The following is a 19,750-nucleotide window of genomic DNA, read 5'->3' on the forward strand; positions in this document are numbered from 1 at the left end:
AAAACTTAGCAGCAAAAACGAGAAACAAATGTGTTGGAAAAAAAAACTAGAAGTAGAAATAATAAGCAATGAGATAGCGTAGTCTTCTTAAAATGAAAATAGTAGTACAATTCGAAACCCATCAGCTCCATAATACAAATAAGAAAAGAAAACTTGAAGCCACGCTCAATGGATCCTAAATTGTTCTTCAGTGCAGCAAAGAAAAGATTCTGAACTTGGAAATGGTAGCAGCATTGCTTTTTGGTCAGATACATGGGATGGATTGGTCACTCCATTTTAGAAGCTGATCCCTTTTGATGACTTTTACCTCTCTGTTTTGAAGTTTACACCATACTTTGTAATTCTGGTTTTTTTAAAGCCTTTTCAGTAATGTAATGAAATAAGACTAACACTCAATGTACAACAAATATTGAATGCTTGGAGAAGACGGAACCAACATTTAGATGCAAAGACAGTCAAATAAAAGGTGCTGAATATATTTCACGTTACCAACACAAAGGCGGCAAGCATGAGGTGAGAGTTGCACGTGCCGGTCCTTCCTCCTCAGACCTGCTGGCCATCCCATCTGTGCAACCCTTTTCTTCATATGCGGCCTATATTGCTTCCCATGCCCCGATTTATGTACTGCCACCAAATTCCGACCGGCCAGCACCGCTTCTGCCACTAAATTTGAGTTAACATCCCGATGTTAAGAATCCTCAAATTCACTCAACATTTGAGGTTGGTGAATATTCGGCATAGTCCAACCCTAATGTGCAAGGTTCCTCTTTTTCTTTGGGAATAGCTCAACGGCAACTGAAAGGGCTTCGATAACAGATTGAATCAATTGAGGCTACCCTAGGAACAACATCCAACACTTCTATACCGATGTATTCTAAAAATCCAGTAACCTCGTTCCCTACTTTATCATTTTCCTATGTGAATGAGAATGTTAGTCCAACCACAATTGGAGCTATTGTCCAGTCAGGTATACCTCAGTCCTTTAGTCTCATTAGTATTGATGGTAAGAATCTTTGGATCCTGGAATCTGGTGCCACAGATCATTTAACTGATTCCTCTTAACACTTTGTGTCTTACATTCCGCATGCTGGGAATGAGAAGATAAGAATTGTTGATGGCTCCTTGGCTCCTATTGTCAGGAAAGGGCAACGGGTTCCCATTACGCAATGCGTTGCATGTGCCACGAATTTCATATAATCTTCTGTCGATTAGCAAGATTTCTCATGAATTAAACTGCAAAGCAACATTCTTATCTGATTTTATTTCTTTTCAAAACCTAATCTCGAAGAGGATGATTGACATTGTCCGGCACAATAGGGGTCTTTACTTACTTTATGATGATGCCTCTTTTAGTAGCATTTCTAGAATGAGTCTTTTATCTTCCTACTTTACCACTTCTAAAAAAGATCTTATGCTGTGGCATTTCCGTTTAGGCCATTCCAACTTTAAATATATGAAATACCTATTTCCTCATCTCTTTTCTAAAGTTGATGTTTCTTCCTTAACTTGTGATGTATGCATAAAAGCTAAACAACACCGAGTCTCATTTCCCTTGCATCCCTATAAGCCAACCCGACCTTTTACTCTTGTCCATAGTGATGTTTGGGGACCATCCAAGGTCACTACCTCCTCCGAGAAACGATGGTTTGTAACCTTTATTGATGACCATACTCGTCTTACTTGAGTTTTCCTGATCTCTGATAAACCTGAAGTTCTTGTATCACACCATAGAAACGCAATTCAATACAAAGATTGCAATCTTGTGGAGTGATAATGGTCGTGTGTTTCAAAACCACTCTCTTAACGAGTTTTTGCCAACACAGCCTTTGATAAGTTTGCCTAAATTAGTCTTGGTCTTCCCTTTAATATGGGCCCCAAAAAAACTTGTCGTACATTTAGGCCAAAAGATTCTCCAAAAACACAAACAACATCAAAAATCGAGAAGAACTTCCACCAACAATTTGCAGAGTAGGAATGAGTAAAGAACAGATGTTGTAAATCTTCTCCTCCTTGCTTGCACATTGGGAATATTGAGGGTGAAAGGCAACTGTTTGGTAACTTTCTTTCCATGACTGAAGAGCAGTTTAGGAGTCCACAAATCATAACCCATATAAGGATGTCACTCCCCTTGGGCATTTAGATTTCCACAAAGCTTGGTATAGGTCCCTATCCAAAGGAGATGAAACTGAGAGATGTCTCTTGTGAGAGATTTGACCGAGAAATTTCCAAAAGCCTCCAAAGGCCATAGTCTTCTATCAAGGTTGTCTGCTACACTTTTAATACATCAGGAATCTACGCAGCTATCATTAACCACATGCTCCGTTATCAGTAGCAGAAAAAGTGACCACAAAATCTGATATCTGCAAAAATATTAGCTCGAGAGGGAGCTTGGATTGTAGAACAATTATTTTCTAATACATCAGGATTCTGCTCAAGGAACAACTTCTCCTTGATGAGTCTGTTTTTAGTTACTTCCCTTTGTCTCTTTCTTCTAACAAAATACTTCAGGAATGGCTTGAATAAGTCTGAGTATTTCCTCACTTTTGGTTGACACTTGGTATTTTTTTAAAGGTGTCTCTACCAGAGGAAGAAAGCGAAGAAGAAGAATTTGGGAGGGAAAAAGATGAGCTATTTGAACGTTTTCTAGACAAGATCTTGCTTGATTTGTATCGCCAAATGAGAAGGAACTAACAGATCTGAATAAACTTGGGACAACGCTCTGCTGTTGGAGGAGCTCGAAGTGCTTGTAAAAGGTCCTTGTGACTGATGGACTTCCAGTGAGCAATACAAGTGGCACGGCAAGATTTTTCTCTTCCTTCACTAATTGCACCTCTTCATCTTCCACAACTTTGCACCCTCCTGATTTTGAACAGCAATCTGAATTACTTAACGGCTTAGTGAATATCGACAAACTTCCTTTAACGAAGTTAATAACTGCAGGAGATTGACAAGATTGATCCTTGTGATCAGAATCTTCCTTGGACTTCTCAAGTACTCCTTCTGTGAGCCTATTTATGTGTATGTCCTAGTTTTTCTTCATCTTTTCACAATAAAAACTCAGTTTCTTACCAAAAAAGAAAAACACATGTGCGCGAAGTCAAATTCCTAAATGAATTGCATACAGCATAAATGCTATTTCATTGCTATGAATACTACACATTCATAAATAATATGAAGTACTTTAGAATCTGTCATGCAAGTAAATCAAGTTCAAATATTATAATCAAGTTCAGACAAAAAAGGAATAAAAGAACTACCTCCATCTGTACTCGCATGGTCTCCAACAACCCAACTAACCCAGGTGCACGATGAGGTTCGACAACAATTCCACTTTTACTACTACGTCCAAGCTTCCTCATCAACTTAGACTTTTTATCTTTCTTCTTCTCTGCTGATGGTACAATAAGACCCCTATTTAAATAGTCAAGACAGATTTAAGAAATTGTGAAATAACAAAATCTAATGTGAAGATAAGCGCTAAATGCTGACATAAAAAGGACTGATTGATATAACAAGGAAATGTTGCAGTGACTTAAAAAGGCCAAACATGTAGTTTTCCTGCCATTTACCTTTAGTATTATTAGTTGTTTTTGTACTAGCTTACAGTTTACTAATTACTTGAGTGGTTTATTGTTTCTTAGTAACTTGGTTAGCTGGTTAATGAGTTGAAAACCGCCATTATGCTTTGTTGTTGTTGTCATGTTCTTTCAATGAAGAAAAAACTTTGGGGACTTCCTAGAGATTTTTCTTTTCATATACAAGAAACAGAAATATACAAACAAAAAGAGGAAAATAGCCTATGGGTAGAGGAGTGAGGTGTTAGACCACAATCCTGCACACTTACAAAAGAAAGGGCAAAAGGGGGAATGCACATAATAGTGGAAATGGAGAGCTGATGAGAGAGGAGAAAAACACCCGAGAACGCACTTTTATCATGAATATAAATAGAGGGAATGTTTTGGGCAAAGAAGCACGAACACGGACATAAGACACGAAAACGACATGACACAAACACGACGGCACACCATATTTTAAAAATCTAGGGCACAACACAGCAAGAACACGTTTATTAAAAGTACATATATCATTTTTATAGTAAAAGAAAATTCATAGTAAATGAGTTGATGCATTTATATGCTTAAAAGACTTAGCTTGATGTATTCCATGCCCAAAAATTATTATTATTGTCATATATGTGTCTTTTTAGTCTACTCAACGAGTGTTCTATGTATATCTAATACATTTGTTGCACTAGCAAGTGTCCAAAAGGTGTCCATCAAGTGTCAGAGTGCCAAGTGTCCGACACGTGCCCGTGTCAATACGCTATCCAAACTGAAGTGTATGTGCTTCTTAGGTTTTTGGGATTGGAGAATTAGGTTTTGTTTTTTTGTGAAAGCTATTGTAGGCTTTATTAGGAGAGGTTTCCAGTCTTCTCAAAGAAGCTGGTTTGTTATTCCTTGTTGAATTTACTTTCCATCTTTCTGTTATTGGTTGTTCGTTGAACATTTGGCTTCCTTATCAATATATTGGAACTGAACTGTCTCTGTTTTGTCCTTTTTGAGATTTTTCTGAGTTTCAGGTTTGGAATCTCAACATGAGGATCCTAAGCTACATCATATGGTATCAGACCAATATTTTTTTGTTTCGGTAATGGCTACTTCTGCAACAGGATATCAGAAAATCCTACTGACAAAGTTCACATCGAGGAGGATACTGATACTGTTTTTGGATATTCTTATCAAAAAAATCTTAAAGATCATGAAACAATTGTGAAGGCGTTCCTAAAAGATCAACAACAGTTTATGCCTTATAATCTTAAAGATCAGTTTTATGTATTCAATCACATTGGAAGTACCTATTATCCAGCTCTCCAACTAACTATAGCATTATCTTGGTCTTTTGATGAGCTAAAAGCAAAACTTTCAATTGTATTTTTCTACATCACAAGAAGTGGAATTCTATTTTCTTTTATGCCTTATTTTTTCTGGCATTTTACTTGTTATTATTTTATTAATCTTTTTTTACAGGAATTAGTCGCTGAAGTTGTCAAACAAGTTTACAATTTTTTAAGTAGTTGAGTGGTTTATTGTTTCAGTAGTTACCTAGAGTAAGTACTAAAGATCTCCAATGATCTTGAGAATAATTCCAAAATATATCCACAAAAAACACACACACATAAGACAAGATGGTATACCCTGAGGCCCCAGCACAAGCCAAAAGAACCTCATATGCTGTTTCTCGAAGATCGTCATCTGTGATTCCTACAACAAATAAAGAAAAAAAGTTTAAAACACACTCTCCAGTGTTCTACTTTAAGTTAAAAACCTCAGCCGAATATGTTTTCTCTAGATAAAAGATTAAATGCAATTGGAATATAGTCTTTTTGCTTAACAACGGAAACAAGACCTTTCATTGCATTAATGAAATGTGTCTAATGCTCGAAGTACAAGATATAAAACAAAAGGAAATATAACAACAATTGGAAATACAAGAACAAAACTAACTTAATACTAGCAGTTGGAATATAGTCAAACAATTTGAAAGACAGAACATCCAAAATTCTATCCTTTGCAACCTAAAACAGATGTAGGCAATCTGTGTAGTTACATTAGACCCTATAAAGTAAGAAAGATTTGGAGAATATCGCCATCGGAATATCCTCTCACTGCTTCCTTTGAATATACACCTACACAACTCCATCAGTCTCAACACAGATGAACAATCCACTAGCCGATCAATTTGTTACTACCTGATGAAAAAGAGGGCAATTTGAGAGCAAGATCAGCTGGGTCATTTGGGTTTCTTCTTGACATCCTCACGCTATTAACCTCAACGTCTTCATCATCCTCAAAATCGTCTATGTCATCCACAGTCAATTCCCGAGCTTGTGAGGACTCAAAAGACTCTGATCTAGATACATTTCGTTCGATTAGTGATGGTGTGGCCATAGGTGGTGGTGCAATCACTGCTGGAGGTGTGTAAACAGGAGGAGGTGTGAAAGCAGGAGCAGGTGGTGGTGCCCTTTTCGGAGGTGACCCTGAAGAATCTAAATCCGTAACCAAGAAAAATTCATCCCCAGATCCCGAGTTATTCTGGAATATCAAAGATAACTTAAAGATAAGCCATTATCTCTTAATATGAATAGATCAAATACAATGGATGGATCGCCCAGGGGAGAATATAAAACTAAGAGCAGAGTGGGGACTGCATGTTAATCATACTTACCATCTGAGGAAACCCCGTAAGGTCGTGATAATCTCTAATTGCATCAGATAGTTCAAGCATCGCACCTGTTCGACAGATGATAGCATGAAAATGCTTTGAAATGGATTAAACTTAAAAATATAAGAATGGACAAGTCAATTAACCTTTTTTAGCACAGTTAAGAACATAATCCACACTAACTTGGTCTAGATCCACATCATCAAGGGTAACCGCACCAGGAGGCATTACAACTTTCTTTATCAAACTACCGGACAGTACAAAATCAAGAAGTGTTTGTCTGTCCCGCCTATAGCGTTGCAAAAGCTCGATGGCATTTTCCCTGTATGGAAGGTAGACTACATCGTTCATCCAAAACAAAAGAAATTGAAGTCCAAACAGGCAAACAATAGTAACCCTAAAATTATAAGCGTTCTATTTAGCCCCTTTTTATCTTGTATATCTTTGGATATTTCTTTAATTCATTCAACCAATGACTTGTTCCTCAGCCAACAAAAATATAAATGAAGGGAAAAGTCACTAGATATTCGAGAGACACTTACTCTTCCATGGTGAAGCTCGATGATACTAATAGCGAAATCCCTCAATTCAGACAATGTGCATCCGTTTCATCTCTGCCAGCTAAGGATTCTTCTGGTAGCAAAGGCACAAATAAATATACTGTCATGCGTAAAAGCATTGGCCAACTGGTAATCGAATTCATGATTCATAACTTTGCAAGTGAACGTAAAATGTAATAGTTTTGAGATCAGCAACTTTCCTGTGCATTAATCTGAAGTAAAACTGACGTTCCTGGATTTCACGTATTATGGAAATAAATAATTCAAGTTCAAAGTTCTGGAACTAACCATACCTTGATTACCAGAAGCGAGAGAACTGCGCAGAGTCCTCCCAGTCCCAGTAGCTCCAAGACCAGAAGCCACTGGATCCTGCAAACTGAATAGTTTTCTGCAATTAAACACTCCGTCTAAATCACTTCGTGTCGATTATGAAACTCACAGAAGTAGCAACTCCATAAACAATAAAATCCGAAAGAGATTTCACTGGAAGATTGAGAGGCAGTAAAAAGAAAGATAATTCCCATTCATACCTTCGCTATGCAGATGGGTGGTCGAAGAAAATGAGCGCCAAGGCAGTGGCGATGAGACCAACGGTCAATGCTTGAAGTGTGAATGAAAAGTACAGGCTATGGAAGCTTGAAGTGGGAAAATGGCCGCCTGAGCTGAGAAATAGGAGATGGATCTAATCTAATGGGTTGGGAATGTAATGTGTTTGGAAGCTAGAAGTGTATGTATGATACACGTGTGTGTATATTGTGTATGTATACACATAGTATGCAAAATTATACCTATTTTCTCATTTTTCGAAACCAAAAAAAAAAAATCACATACCCAAAATTTGGGTATAAAAGACCAAAATTACCATAGTCAACATGCGATTAATCGTACACGAGTAATATTATTCTAGACGATCGTATGTTGCCGTCTAAATGAATTATCTACTATGGTTTACGTCATGATATATGATTATGTAGTTATTTCAAATGAAAGTAAAATGTTTCAAAATTAAATAATCATGTTATATCATGAAAAATGATCGTATTGATTACGGTAAACGACTGAATAGTCCAATGTAAAAGATCATTAAAAACTTCAAATCAAATTATCGTGTTGATTATGTCGAACAATCATGTTAACTATGGTAAGTGATCATTTATATCATGTCAACACGATCGTATAATTTATTTTAAACAATTGGAAAAAAAAGTTTCAATTTAAATGATTGTTTTAATCATGTTAAATGATCGTGTTAACTATGACAATTTATATTTATAGATCATGCAGTTCATTTTAAACCATGAGATAGATATTTCAAATTTAAATTATCGTGTTGACCATGGTAAACAAGTTTAGATTGTATCAAAAAAAATATAATAAATCGGTAAAATATTATCACGTATATAACAAATTTTGAAACAAAAAAAATCAAACACATCCACAATATAAAATACAAAAAAAAAAATGTTTGAGTACGCGATTAATTAGCCATCTTTTTATAGTCCAGGTGTTCCTGTTGTTTTCTAATTTTTAAAAAATATTAATTGAATTGTAGTTATTCCCTTTAAATATTCAATACTTTAAAAGAAAAAACACACAAAAAAGTATATATTTTTTAATTACAAAAATTTTAAAGTATACTTATGAAGCTTTTAAAATTTATATATAAAAAAGTAAACCACAATATAAATTTTGTCTCTCTTATAGACCGTATTTAATGCAGTTGTAAACAAACTTATTGTTAAATTCAAAAATAATTATGCTTTTTTTTCTTTTGTGCTGATAGGCTAATTCAAGGTATTTGAGCTTTTTAATTTATTTTATTGTAAAAGTTAAACTACGACATTAATTAAGTTTTTTAGAGTTTTTCTTTTAATTTTTTAGACCACAATTTATAATACACAAAAAATACATCATGAGAATCACATGCATACATATTAGTTGCATTCTAATATTTTGAGTGAAAGATAAATTTAAATTAGTTTTTAAAATAAAGCTATAATATAATTTTCACATGTACAACCTCAATATAAAGTGAATAAATAAATTAACTAAACCTTGACAAATTTTCTTAACATCAAAAGCAAGAATGACCACTAAAAGTGACAAAGTTAAAAAAAGCAAAAACAAAAGTACCATAACACTCTTAGCAGTAAAATAAAATAAATGTTGGGTTAAATTACATCTATGCTTTTACTTACTTGGGAAGATTTTTAAAAAAGCAACAAATGAGGTAAGATAACATGAATGAATAAACAACTTGTTAGTGTGTAGCGGTGGGTTCATAAATTTTATATAGGGTACATTAAACACTATATAATAAATACACTAAAATTTATTAAAAAAACATATCGACGTTTTATTGATGTTCCAATAATGTAAATATATAAATTTAAAATTTGCGTAAAAAAAAAAACAAAAAAGAAAGAACAATACATTTTTCATGAAATATTGTTGAGAGGGTAAAAGTTTAGATCACCGACTTTGCATTTAAAAAAAATATTAGATAACAGATAAAGGTTAAGTAGAAATAATTATAGCATGTAGGATTTGAACTAACAACGAAAGGGTTGTGCAGGGGCACAGTCACTGCAGCATAAGCATGGTTTAGGCAAAACAAAACTAAATTTAATATATACTGTAATCTAGCACTTCAAAATTAATATTAAAATAGAAAAACTAATAATGTGAGGAGGACACGTGCCTTGCTGACCCCTTACTAAATCCGCCCTTGTTAGTGCACCAATAGTGCGTGAAATTTTTTAACCACAATTAGAGGTCATTTTGAACAAAAAATACCACATAAACCTATAGTATATATAAAAACTTTAAGTGTAGATAAACTTTTATCTCTCTATTATACGTCTAATTTTAGTTTTGTGTTTCAAATCACTTTTTGTTTTTATGGTAAATTCATTTTAATTTTTTTTTGTTGTAATATAATTAATTATGAATTCTACTTAACATGCTATTTAAAAAAAAATGTGAAACAGTGGAAGGTAAATGGTTTGCCATTTACATTTTATAAACTAATTAAAAATTAAATATATTATAAAACTATTCACATCCCTCTATCCTTCACCTACTATTTATTTTGTATTTCTAACCTTTCAAATTCTGTTATCTTTTCAAGTATTTGGGTATAAATATCTCATTCATTTTCTTTTGTTTGCTATTCATCCTCACATATCACAATAAAAGATTAATAGTGTAAATAGAAAATCAAATCATGTATTTTATTATCTTCTATTTTTAAAAATTTTATTTCGTTCATTGTTTTTTTATATAGAAATACGTTGATGTATATTTCTCAATTTATAATTTTTTTGTAATATATGTGAGGGTAGTGAACCAAAAAGATCCAAATAAATTGATGAGGATTCAAATATGAATAATGTAAAGGTGACAGAATAAAGAGGAAACAACCAGAAACTTCATTTCCAAAAAGCAACAAAGTGACATGAGAATGCCAAATAACTAAATTTTTATTTTTTATTTTTTATTATTGCTTTGTAGTTAAGTATGTTTTTTTTATGTAAAGATGTAGGATATCCTTACTGCTATTATATTATGGATTTTAAAACTGAGATCGAATAAAAAATACGTCTTCTCTATTTAATTATTTCAACATTATATTTTCATTTAAATTTAATTATTAATTTTAAAACAATAAATAATTACAATTTTTGATAAATTGAATTAGCAAAAATACCCCAAACAACAATCAAGTCAATGTCAATATCCATAATTTTGATATATTTAAATATTCGATATGTAATTGATACATATAAAAAAACATAATTATCGATCTAAAGTTTGATTAAATGAATTGATTCAGGTCGTATTATAATTTTTTTTATTTTTTTAAGCTCATTTTTATTATTTGTCAATTTTTATTATTTACTTTATCATATATACAATAGGATGTAACTAACTAAAATAAAACGTAAGTTATAACACTCGCTTCCTACTCCAAAGACACCCTACGTGTCAATTGCCCAATGCTCACGATGAGACAATTCCTCACAATTCCCGGTTCATCCCTCGTTAAATAAAAAACCCTGGCGACTCCACCTGGTCGATAGGGTTTAAGCATTGGCGGCAACTACACTCTGTTTACTCTCTCGACACACACCATGGATCAACTTACCAAATACCTCGACAAGGAAATACCCAACGTGGAGAATTTTGAGAGAGAAGAAGAAGAAGAAGAAGAAGAAGAAGACGACGCCGACGAGGATCAAGAAGATGGACAAGACGACTGGGACGATTGGAATGCAGACGAAGAAGAAGGCGAAGAAGCATTTGATTCGAATTTTCTGTGTCTGTTCTGCAACTCAAAGTACAACGACTGCAACGTGTTGTTCAACCATTGCAACTCAGTTCACTATTTCGATTTCCACAGCATCAGAAAGGATCTGGGTTTAGATTTTTATGGTTCTTTCAAAATTATCAACTACGTACGCTCTCAGGTTAGATAAGTTTTTCTGATTTTTTTTTCTTTTAATTTTGTGAGTTTCACGTTTGTTAACTATTGTTGACAAAATAGACTAGAAAAGAGGATTTTTGTAGCTGGAATTTGCACGAATTAGTCATTGAAACGAAAAAGCAACAAACGAAGAGCACTATAGTTGGAAACAAGAGAGAAAGTATTGCAAGGAAATCAAGTGATTCAATTAAGTTCTACATTTATTGAAGTGAAAACAATAAAGTATTTAACCATGAGACATAGTCTCAAAGGTCATGCATTCAATACATGGTTGCTACCTGCCTCAGAATTAATTTTCTATAAGTTTCATTGACACCCAAATGTTGTAGGAACAGACGGGTGTCCAGTAAGCTGGTCCGAACACTCGTGATATATAGAAAAAAAAAAGAACAAAGAAAGAAAACAATACAAGTATTTGTAAGAAAAATAAGCAACTATTATCCTTAAATTTCTACCACTAATATAGAAAATTTTTCTTAGTCAATCCACTAAACCATTATGCCACTATCCTCCAATTTTGGAGGAAGAGGAACTATCTTAAATAAAAGCCACCAACTTCAATTAAAGTAAAACTATTTTAATTAATAACTTGCAAAACAAGTTTGCACTAATTTTTAACACCCCCTTAGTGCAAACAAACGATCAACAACACCAAGTGCACTTCTAAGTTCTTCAAATTTGACTTTACCCAGAGCCTTGATAAATATATTATCAACTTACTCATTGGAATGTAGTGAAAATGCGTTTCAATGTGCTTTGTACGAGCATGAGACACTGGACTTCTTGCAAGCTTGATTGCACTTTCATCACAAAAAATGGAAGATGGACAACTTGAACTGGATAAAACTTCTCCCATAAGCTTTGTTAGCCAAATACACTTCTGGGTAGCCATAGTAGTTGCTACATATTATGCTTTACAACTTGAAAGAGCAACAGAGGATTGCTTCTTGCCGTACCATGAAATAGCACCTGAATCTGTATTGAAACAGTATCATGTTGTGGAACATCAGTTAGTTACGTTGGCAGCCCAATGTGCTTCAACAAAACCACTTAAAACAAAAAATGTAGCTTGTTTATACAACAAGCCATAACATAATGTGCTTTTCACATATTGTAAAATCCTCTTTGCTGCAATCTCATGGTTTATCTACAAATTGAGCAACAACTCCAGCAGAGGAAATATCAGGCCTCGTGATAGTTAAATAAATTAACCTAACAAGAAATTGTTGAAAAAGTGTTGCATCAACCAATGGTTTTCCTTCTTCTTTACGATACTTTAAGGAGGGCTTCATACAAGTAGTCATTGGTTTTGATGCATTTTGTTAAGATCTTCCACTTGAAAATTAGTAAAATTCCCAAACAAGAGAAACACAGAGATAGTACTCTGTAATAATTACATTACTAATCCAAAATATCAGTTCACTAGGAAGTTATAAACATCAAAGAACAAATAAGGAAAACAGAATGTAAACCCAGCTCCTTAGAGAAGGGTGGAAACTTCTCCCAATAAAAGCCACGACAACCTTTACTACAAAAAAGACCTATTTCCCGAATCCCTAAACATTCTCTCTTTATACTCACTCAAAACCGTGGAGCCCAATTAGGTGAATTCCTCTCTTTTAGCAACATGTCTATACGTCCCGACTGGTGTTATTCTTTTCTTGCCCCTCCTTTTATAAGTGTGTAATATAGGAGTTCTAACAATTCCGCTCAGTTCAAAACTCACCTTGTCCTCAAGGTGGAAAGAAGGAAATTGTTGGTTCATCAAATATACCGATTCCCAAGTTGCTTCACTTTCCAGCAACCCCTTCCACTGCACCAGCCACTCATTTACTCCCAGGTCACTATTCCATCTCTCACCCAAAACCCCTTTCGGATAGACTTGGAGCTCAAACTCTTATGTGAGCGAAGGGGCAATGTGTTGAACTCTCTGTGTTTGTCCCGCTGTGAAACATGAAAAACATTGTGTATATTTGCCTCGGTGGTAATTCCAGCCGGTATGCCACTTCACCAATCCTTCCACGACTTTATAAGGGCCGCAGAACTTGGGAGCTAACTTCTCGCAACGCTTCCTAGCCAAAGAATGCTAACGTCTGACGATATGGTCTTAATTTCAATAATACTTCATCACCCACCTGGAAATCCAGTTCCCTTCTATGCAAATCTGCCTGTTTCTTTATTCTATTTTAGGCAATCACCAAGTTCTCTTTTAAAGCGTTAATGATCAAGTCACTCTCTTGGAGGAGCTGCTCGGCCCTATTATTCAGTGTCTTTTTAACTCCAAAGGAAATGAGCGGAGGTGGTGTTCTATCATAAACCATGTAGTAGGGTGTTGTCCTTGTGGAAGCATGGAAATTGGTGTTATACCATAGTTCTGACCATGGGATGCATTTATGCCATTTTCCGAGTTGTTCATTATAGAAACATCTTAGGTACGTCTCCAAGCACCTATTAACTCTCTCTGTTTGCCTATAAGTTTGGGGGTGGAATGCCATGCTTCTTTTTAAAACGGTCCCCAAGGTAGAAAAGAGCTCTTTCCAGAAATTACTCAAGAATATTTTATCTCGGTTAGAAATAAGAGACTTGGGCACCCCGTGTTTACTAACAAGTCTTTCGATAAAAATTTCAGCTACTTGCTTGACAGAAAAAGGGTGTTTCCAGCTAAGTAAATGTGCAAACTTGCTCAAACGATCCACTACCACCAATATTGAGTTATACCCTCTAGTTTTGGAATGGGTAAGGTTTGTACTAAACCAGCTGGTGACAATGCTTCTGTTTTATTACGTTGACAAATTTCACAAAGTTTCACATATTTCTTTACGTCGGTCTTCATTCCTATCCAATGTAGCTCTCCATTCATTCTTTTATAAGTCCTTAGGATTCTCGAATGGCCCCCCAACACTGAATTATGATACGTGTATAACTAAGAAGGTACGAGAGAAGAATTCCAGGATAGCACCAATCTGCCTTTATAACATAGTTTGTTGTCCTTCCACTGGAAATTTGCCCTTCCTTCTGGATCACTTTTAAGCGTTTCTATGATTTCTGACAGCTCCTCATCCTGTTCTACTTCCCTTAAAACCACTTCCACATCCACCAACCCCGGTATAGTCATAATAGCCAGTTCTGCTTGATGGTTGACTCTGGACAACGAATCTGTTGCCTTATTCTGCAGACCTAGTTGGTAAAGAACCTCAAAATCATACCCTAATAATTTCGTTAGCCATTTTTGGAACTGGGTGTTGGACTTCTCGCTGATCAATCAAGAATTTCAACGCCTTTTGATCAGACATAAGAGTAAACTTTCTTCCCAATAAATTAAGAAAAAAATTAAAATGCTTGAAAGAAAAAGATGGATGAAAAAATAAAAGTGAAACGGTAATTGGTTTTAAAAATATTATTATAATACAACAGATATCATTGGAGTCGGGAAAACTCGATGGTTGTTCTTGTTTTTTTTCTTTTTCTTCTGTGAAGGCATTGAGGTCAGATGGTTTAGTCGAATTTATGCTTTCTTTGTAACCGCTCAACCGACCAGTCAGTTTGTTGGGAAACAAAACCAACCGTCGACTGGTTCTTCTTAAAATTCTCCCATTTGTTTCGATTTCGATCGTTTGACTCCATTTCCGGATTGGTTTGCTCACTCCTATCATTAATGACCATAACATAACAACAACTAGAATAGCTGGGTGTTTTAGTTGGTCCCATCAAATCTGAATGAACTAACTGCAATGCACCAGTAGATCTGTTATTTGAATTTGGAAAAGGTAGATGATCTGACTTACCAAATTGACAAGGGGAAACCACGTCATGGTTTAGTTTTTTAAAGAGAGAAACACTGTCAAAAAGCTTCTTCATAGATATCCTTTCCAACACCTGGTTGACTGGGGTGGGTCCTAAAGTGTTTCTACCACTAACCTAGAAAATCTCCCTTAATCAATCCACTAGACCATTATTCCACTATGCTCCAATTTTGGAGGCACTACCTTAAATAAAAGCCACTAACTTCAATTAAAGAAAACTATTTTAATTAATAGCTTGCAAAACAAGTTTGCACTAATTTTTAAGTCATAAGTTCATGATGATTTGATTTGAATGTTTTAGTTTACATTTCTTGCTTTCTACCGAACAAGTGTTCACTTGTTATTTACCATTTGGTACTGATCAGGTTGCAGAAAATAGGTGCTGGAGCTGTGGTCTCTCGTGTCAATCAAACCTGGATTTACAGCACCATTTACACAAAATTTTAAATCTCAATGACATAAAGGCTCTTTGGGACGATGATAAATATCTAAAACCCTTCAAGCAAAATGATCCCCTTCTGTACAGTTTTGCAGAAGATGAAGAGGATGATGATGAAACAACTAGAGAAAATCTTCCATTTCATGCAAACCAAAACCAAAAAAATGGAATGGAAGATTGTACTTCTGCTTCACATGGTTATTTGAATGCTGCAAGCAGCTTAGAGGCCAAGATTGAGAATACTGTGGAAACCACGAAAACATTGGAGTTGAAATATGACGTGCAGGAAGACAATCAATTAAAAATAGCCAGACAAATCTTTGATAGAAATGACATAAAAAATGCAAATGAAAATTACTTCGGTTCGTATGGCTCTTTTGGCATACACAGAGAGATGTTAAGCGACAAGGTGCTGTATTACCTTTCAGTCTACTTTTGAACTGAACATCATAAAACTGATTTATTATAGAGGGGAATATCTCATTTTTGAAGTAATATATCACGAACATTACCTTTTATGCAGGTTAGAATGGAAGCTTATATGAAGGCTATTTTGGAAAATCCATCTCTCTTCCAGAATGCAGCTGTGATGGATGTAGGCTGTGGAACGGGCATACTTAGGTGAGCTGGGAATAAGCTGGTGCAGTTTCATTCAAGCTTTCGCAATTGCTACTTGTTTCTACAATATTTCAACATTTACATTCAATTACGTGCAGTAACTAGAAACAATTCCTCTAAGCTATGTATATCTGTGTCTCTAGATATTCATCCTGATCTGTCATGTTTTTCAATCAAGTTTGCTTGATGTTGACAGAGCATACGCTTTTCATTGTTCATCTAATTACAAGGTTTATGTAATCTTCCCTCTGCTTTTCTAGTCTCTTTGCTGCAAAAGCAGGTGCATCAAGAGTTATTGCAGTTGAAGCGAGTGAAAAGATGGCTGCAGTGGCCACTCAAGTAGGGAATCAACTTTAACATAGTCATTTAGCTTCCTTATTTCTCTGATGTTTTGTTTTACAGTAGCTACTTTACTGAATTTGGCTACAGATTGTAGAAGACAATGGCCTCTGGCGGAACAGGAAACAAACTAGAGAATGTGGCGTGTCAAGTGGGATTATAGAAGTGGTTCATGGTATGGTAGAAGAACTCGACAAGAGCATAGAGATTCAGCCTCATAGTGTTGACGTATTATTGAGTGAATGGATGGGCTATTGCTTGTTGTATGAGACAATGCTCAGCTCAGTTCTCTTTGCAAGGGATCGTTGGTTGAAACCTGGAGGTGCAATCTTACCAGATACTGCCACAATTGTAAGTCTGCATTATTTTTATTCACCTTGTGAGAGGTCTAATCTTGAAATTATATTTCACTCATTAATTTCCTTATCTACTTTTCAGCTTGTTGCAGGATTTGGAGTTGGTGGAACCAGTCTTCCATTTTGGGAAAATGTGTACGGTTTCAGAATGTCTTGTGTTGGGAAGGAACTTGTAAAGGATGCTGCCAAAGCTCCCATCGTGGACATTGTGGATGCTAATGATTTAGTAACTAGTCCTGCAATTCTTCATGTAAGTACCACCCAAATAAATTCTTTATTTATTGTGAATGCATTGTAATCTTCTACTACAGCTTGATGAAATTTTTTCTCACGGTTCTTATAATCACTGAATGCTCTTCCTGCTAGGTCAGAAAGAATTATACTTGGAAAAGAACGTGATTACTGGGGAAAAAACAATTTAATATGCTCTATTACTTAGTTTAGGAAGTCTATTTCTTGGATCTTTTATCTTATTAGAAATTTTGACTAATATTTTAGTTATGCTCACATCATCACGTTCTGGTGGGGCTCGTGGTCTTCATTATTAATGTAGAATTTTTTTTCAGTGATGTTCCCTCTCCATGAATGGATAAAAATTTGATCCATTGTGCAACGTTGAAAAGTTTCATATATTTTCTGTCCTCCTTTACTTGATTATGTTTCCTCTCTTCTGCTAATGCTTGAAAAGCTCGGCAATCTTGAGCTATTTCTTCAGTTGCTAGATTAGCATATGCCTCTTAATTATCCATGATTTTTGTATCATTTTAAGAATAGCATGTGTGTGGTTTAAGATGGTCCGAGTGTATTCCCAAACACACTTCATATATATGTAACAGAAAAATATTAAGCAAACAAAACGAAAAAGCCTAGGTTTAGAGGGGTGGGCAACCCTCCTCCCAAGAGAAACTAATAAAGCTGTAATATATGTGCATGTCCAAAGTCTGAATGTTGTCTCACATGCTTTTTTTTTAATTATTATTTTCTTTTTATGTTCTAGTTTGTCTTGACAGTTAATGAAGACATGTCTTCATCTTTTTTTCTTTCTTTTGTAGACTTTCGATCTAGCAACTATGCGTCTTGATGAAGTAGACTTCACAGCGAGGACCGAGTTGGAACCAAATTTACATAATCCTTCAAACAACTCAAATAGTGTTGAAGTTGAAGCATCTTGGTGTCACGGAGTTGTCCTATGGTTTGAAACTGGTTTCACAAGCAGATTTTGCAAGGAATCACCGGCTGTTCTGTCTACATCTCCATACACTCCCAAAACTCACTGGTCTCAAACCATATTAACCTTCGGAGAACCAATTGCTGTAGCATCTAGAAAGTCGGTAACCAATATATCAGCACCAGTAGGCAGCCATGCCTGCCCTGCTATCAAACTTCACTTGCGACTTAGCATTGCCCGTGCGCCTGAACATCGAAGCATAGACATTTCACTAGAGACTACTGGGATTGCTGGTGATGGTAGGAAGCGCCACTGGCCGGTACAACTGTTCACACTAAGATAGAAAACCGTAAACGACAGATGCTTTGATCCTGAATCAGCAATGTCATACTGAAAACGGGTCTGATTTTCAATAATGTCTCGGAGCCTGCACTACATTTGTGGTACTTGACAGTAGCAGAATATTCATCGATGGAGTTTACCAATTTTGACTCTTAATTCTTGATAAAATTAAATTAATAGGCATTGAGAATGTAAACGAGTTAATCTAGTTAACTTCAGAACCACAATGTTGTCTCGAATATCATAGTATGTTTATCGAGGGCATTAGTTTTGTTTTGATTATTGTATTTTCACAACATAACGAGGAATTTGGGTTTTTAGGAATTCACTAATCTGCCTCTAAATTTGGTTGAATAATGGTCCTTGACATAATTTTGGGAAGGGTTTCTACGTATAACCCTAGATTGCAAGCTTGCTTATCACTATTGTTTAGACTGAAATTTTCAGTATGGTCTATTTACCGTTAAGGCCCATACACATTTTTAAAGGGCTAACAAGGGTAAATGCAATTACAATTAATGACGTGGATATTTGCACCTTTTTTTCTTTAAAAAATATAAAGTCACAAAGAATTTTGATTCAGAATGGATATGACAGTTTTTTTTTTTTAAAAAAAATAAAATGTTTTATTCATAGCTTAATGAAATCAATTTTCAATGGTAAGATTTCTATTTTATCAAAATAAAATATTAACTTTGATGACCTTTTTAACTTTCAGTTCAACTGAACTCATGACATCCACCAACGAATTTAGTATAGGCTCAAGGGGGCTTAAGCTCCTTAACTTTATTGTCTTAATATAATATGTATAAACAAACCCAATAATACTTAATATTTGTAGACATATTAGAGTAACTATTCTTGTTAGCTTCTCTATCATCCAAAGTTCAAATCTTACTTATGTAGTTTTTTTTTTCAAATTTTCATTTTTTCTCTAAGTTATAACTCGAAGCCCCCTGACAATAAATTTTTTTGGATCCGCCACTGATGACACCTATATCTTTCAAATGTCCGATACCCAAATAAAGAATGTTTCTCGACTGCAGTTTGCAATCTTCATTAAACTTTTAGCTGATATGTTAATGACCCAGAGGCATCTCCTCATAAGTCACTTGTACTGCACTTCTACAAAAGTACAGCCTTTTAGATGTCAATATTTTGGCTATTTTTTAACTTTGAATATAATTTTAGTTCATATATTTGAATATAATTTTGGTAAGTTGATTTCATTTTATTCATGAACTAATATAATAATAATAAGGCTTAAAAATACTATTTTTATCCTTCAATTTTTAATTTTTATTCATTTTTTGGTTCTCATGCGTTCAACCTTTCCTTTTAGACCCTGCACTTCAAAACTATTCATTTTAATCATTGTGGTTTAAAATTTAATTTATTTTATACTTTAAAACAGTGA

The 19,750-nt window shown here is 34.8% G+C and overlaps 2 protein-coding genes across 18 annotated transcripts in view; one reads left to right on the plus strand and one right to left on the minus strand.

The window, feature by feature from the left end:
- LOC101216236 (protein unc-13 homolog) overlaps nt 1–7,527 on the minus strand; it is a 36,597-nt gene extending 29,070 nt beyond the window's left edge. For 2 of the 17 annotated variants that reach the window (XM_031886378.1, XM_011657630.2), the window contains exons 1-8: nt 7,313–7,496; nt 7,076–7,170; nt 6,765–6,855; nt 6,369–6,544; nt 6,226–6,290; nt 5,750–6,092; nt 5,195–5,261; nt 3,258–3,411 (exon numbers count right to left, since the gene is read on the minus strand). In XM_031886378.1, the coding sequence (XP_031742238.1) occupies nt 3,258–3,411; nt 5,195–5,261; nt 5,750–6,092; nt 6,226–6,290; nt 6,369–6,544; nt 6,765–6,772 (813 nt within the window). In that variant the 5' untranslated portion in view covers nt 6,773–6,855; nt 7,076–7,170; nt 7,313–7,496. Of the gene's footprint in view, nt 1–3,257; nt 3,412–5,194; nt 5,262–5,749; nt 6,093–6,225; nt 6,319–6,368; nt 6,561–6,764; nt 6,883–7,070; nt 7,171–7,312 lie in introns of those variants that run through there. The other 15 variants (XM_011657634.2, XM_011657631.2, XM_031886376.1 and 12 more) reach the window with 15 other exon arrangements.
- Nucleotides 7,528–10,764: 3,237 nt separating this feature from the next.
- On the plus strand, nt 10,765–18,705 carry LOC101215999 (probable protein arginine N-methyltransferase 3). Its single transcript, XM_004142332.3, has 7 exons — nt 10,765–11,251; nt 15,437–15,919; nt 16,034–16,131; nt 16,389–16,467; nt 16,558–16,818; nt 16,906–17,073; nt 17,876–18,705. The coding sequence occupies exons 1-7, from the start codon at nt 10,916–10,918 to the stop codon at nt 18,332–18,334; spliced, it is 1,884 nt and encodes a 627-aa protein (XP_004142380.2). The 5' UTR covers nt 10,765–10,915; the 3' UTR covers nt 18,335–18,705.
- The last annotated feature ends 1,045 nt before the right edge of the window (nt 18,706–19,750 follow it).

Source organism: Cucumis sativus, chromosome 5, assembly GCF_000004075.3.
Source record: "Cucumis sativus cultivar 9930 chromosome 5, Cucumber_9930_V3, whole genome shotgun sequence".
Taxonomy (NCBI): Eukaryota; Viridiplantae; Streptophyta; class Magnoliopsida; order Cucurbitales; family Cucurbitaceae; genus Cucumis; species Cucumis sativus.

Excerpts from the sequence above, each read along its gene's own strand:
- LOC101215999 (XM_004142332.3), top strand. The coding sequence starts at position 10,916 with ATGGATCAACTTACCAAATACCTCGACAAGGAAATACCCAACGTGGAG. Across the intron at positions 16,132-16,388 it reads TGTGGAACGGGCATACTTAG|TCTCTTTGCTGCAAAAGCAG; the intron begins GTGAGCTGGGAA and ends CTGCTTTTCTAG. Across the intron at positions 16,819-16,905 it reads TACCAGATACTGCCACAATT|CTTGTTGCAGGATTTGGAGT; the intron begins GTAAGTCTGCAT and ends TCTACTTTTCAG.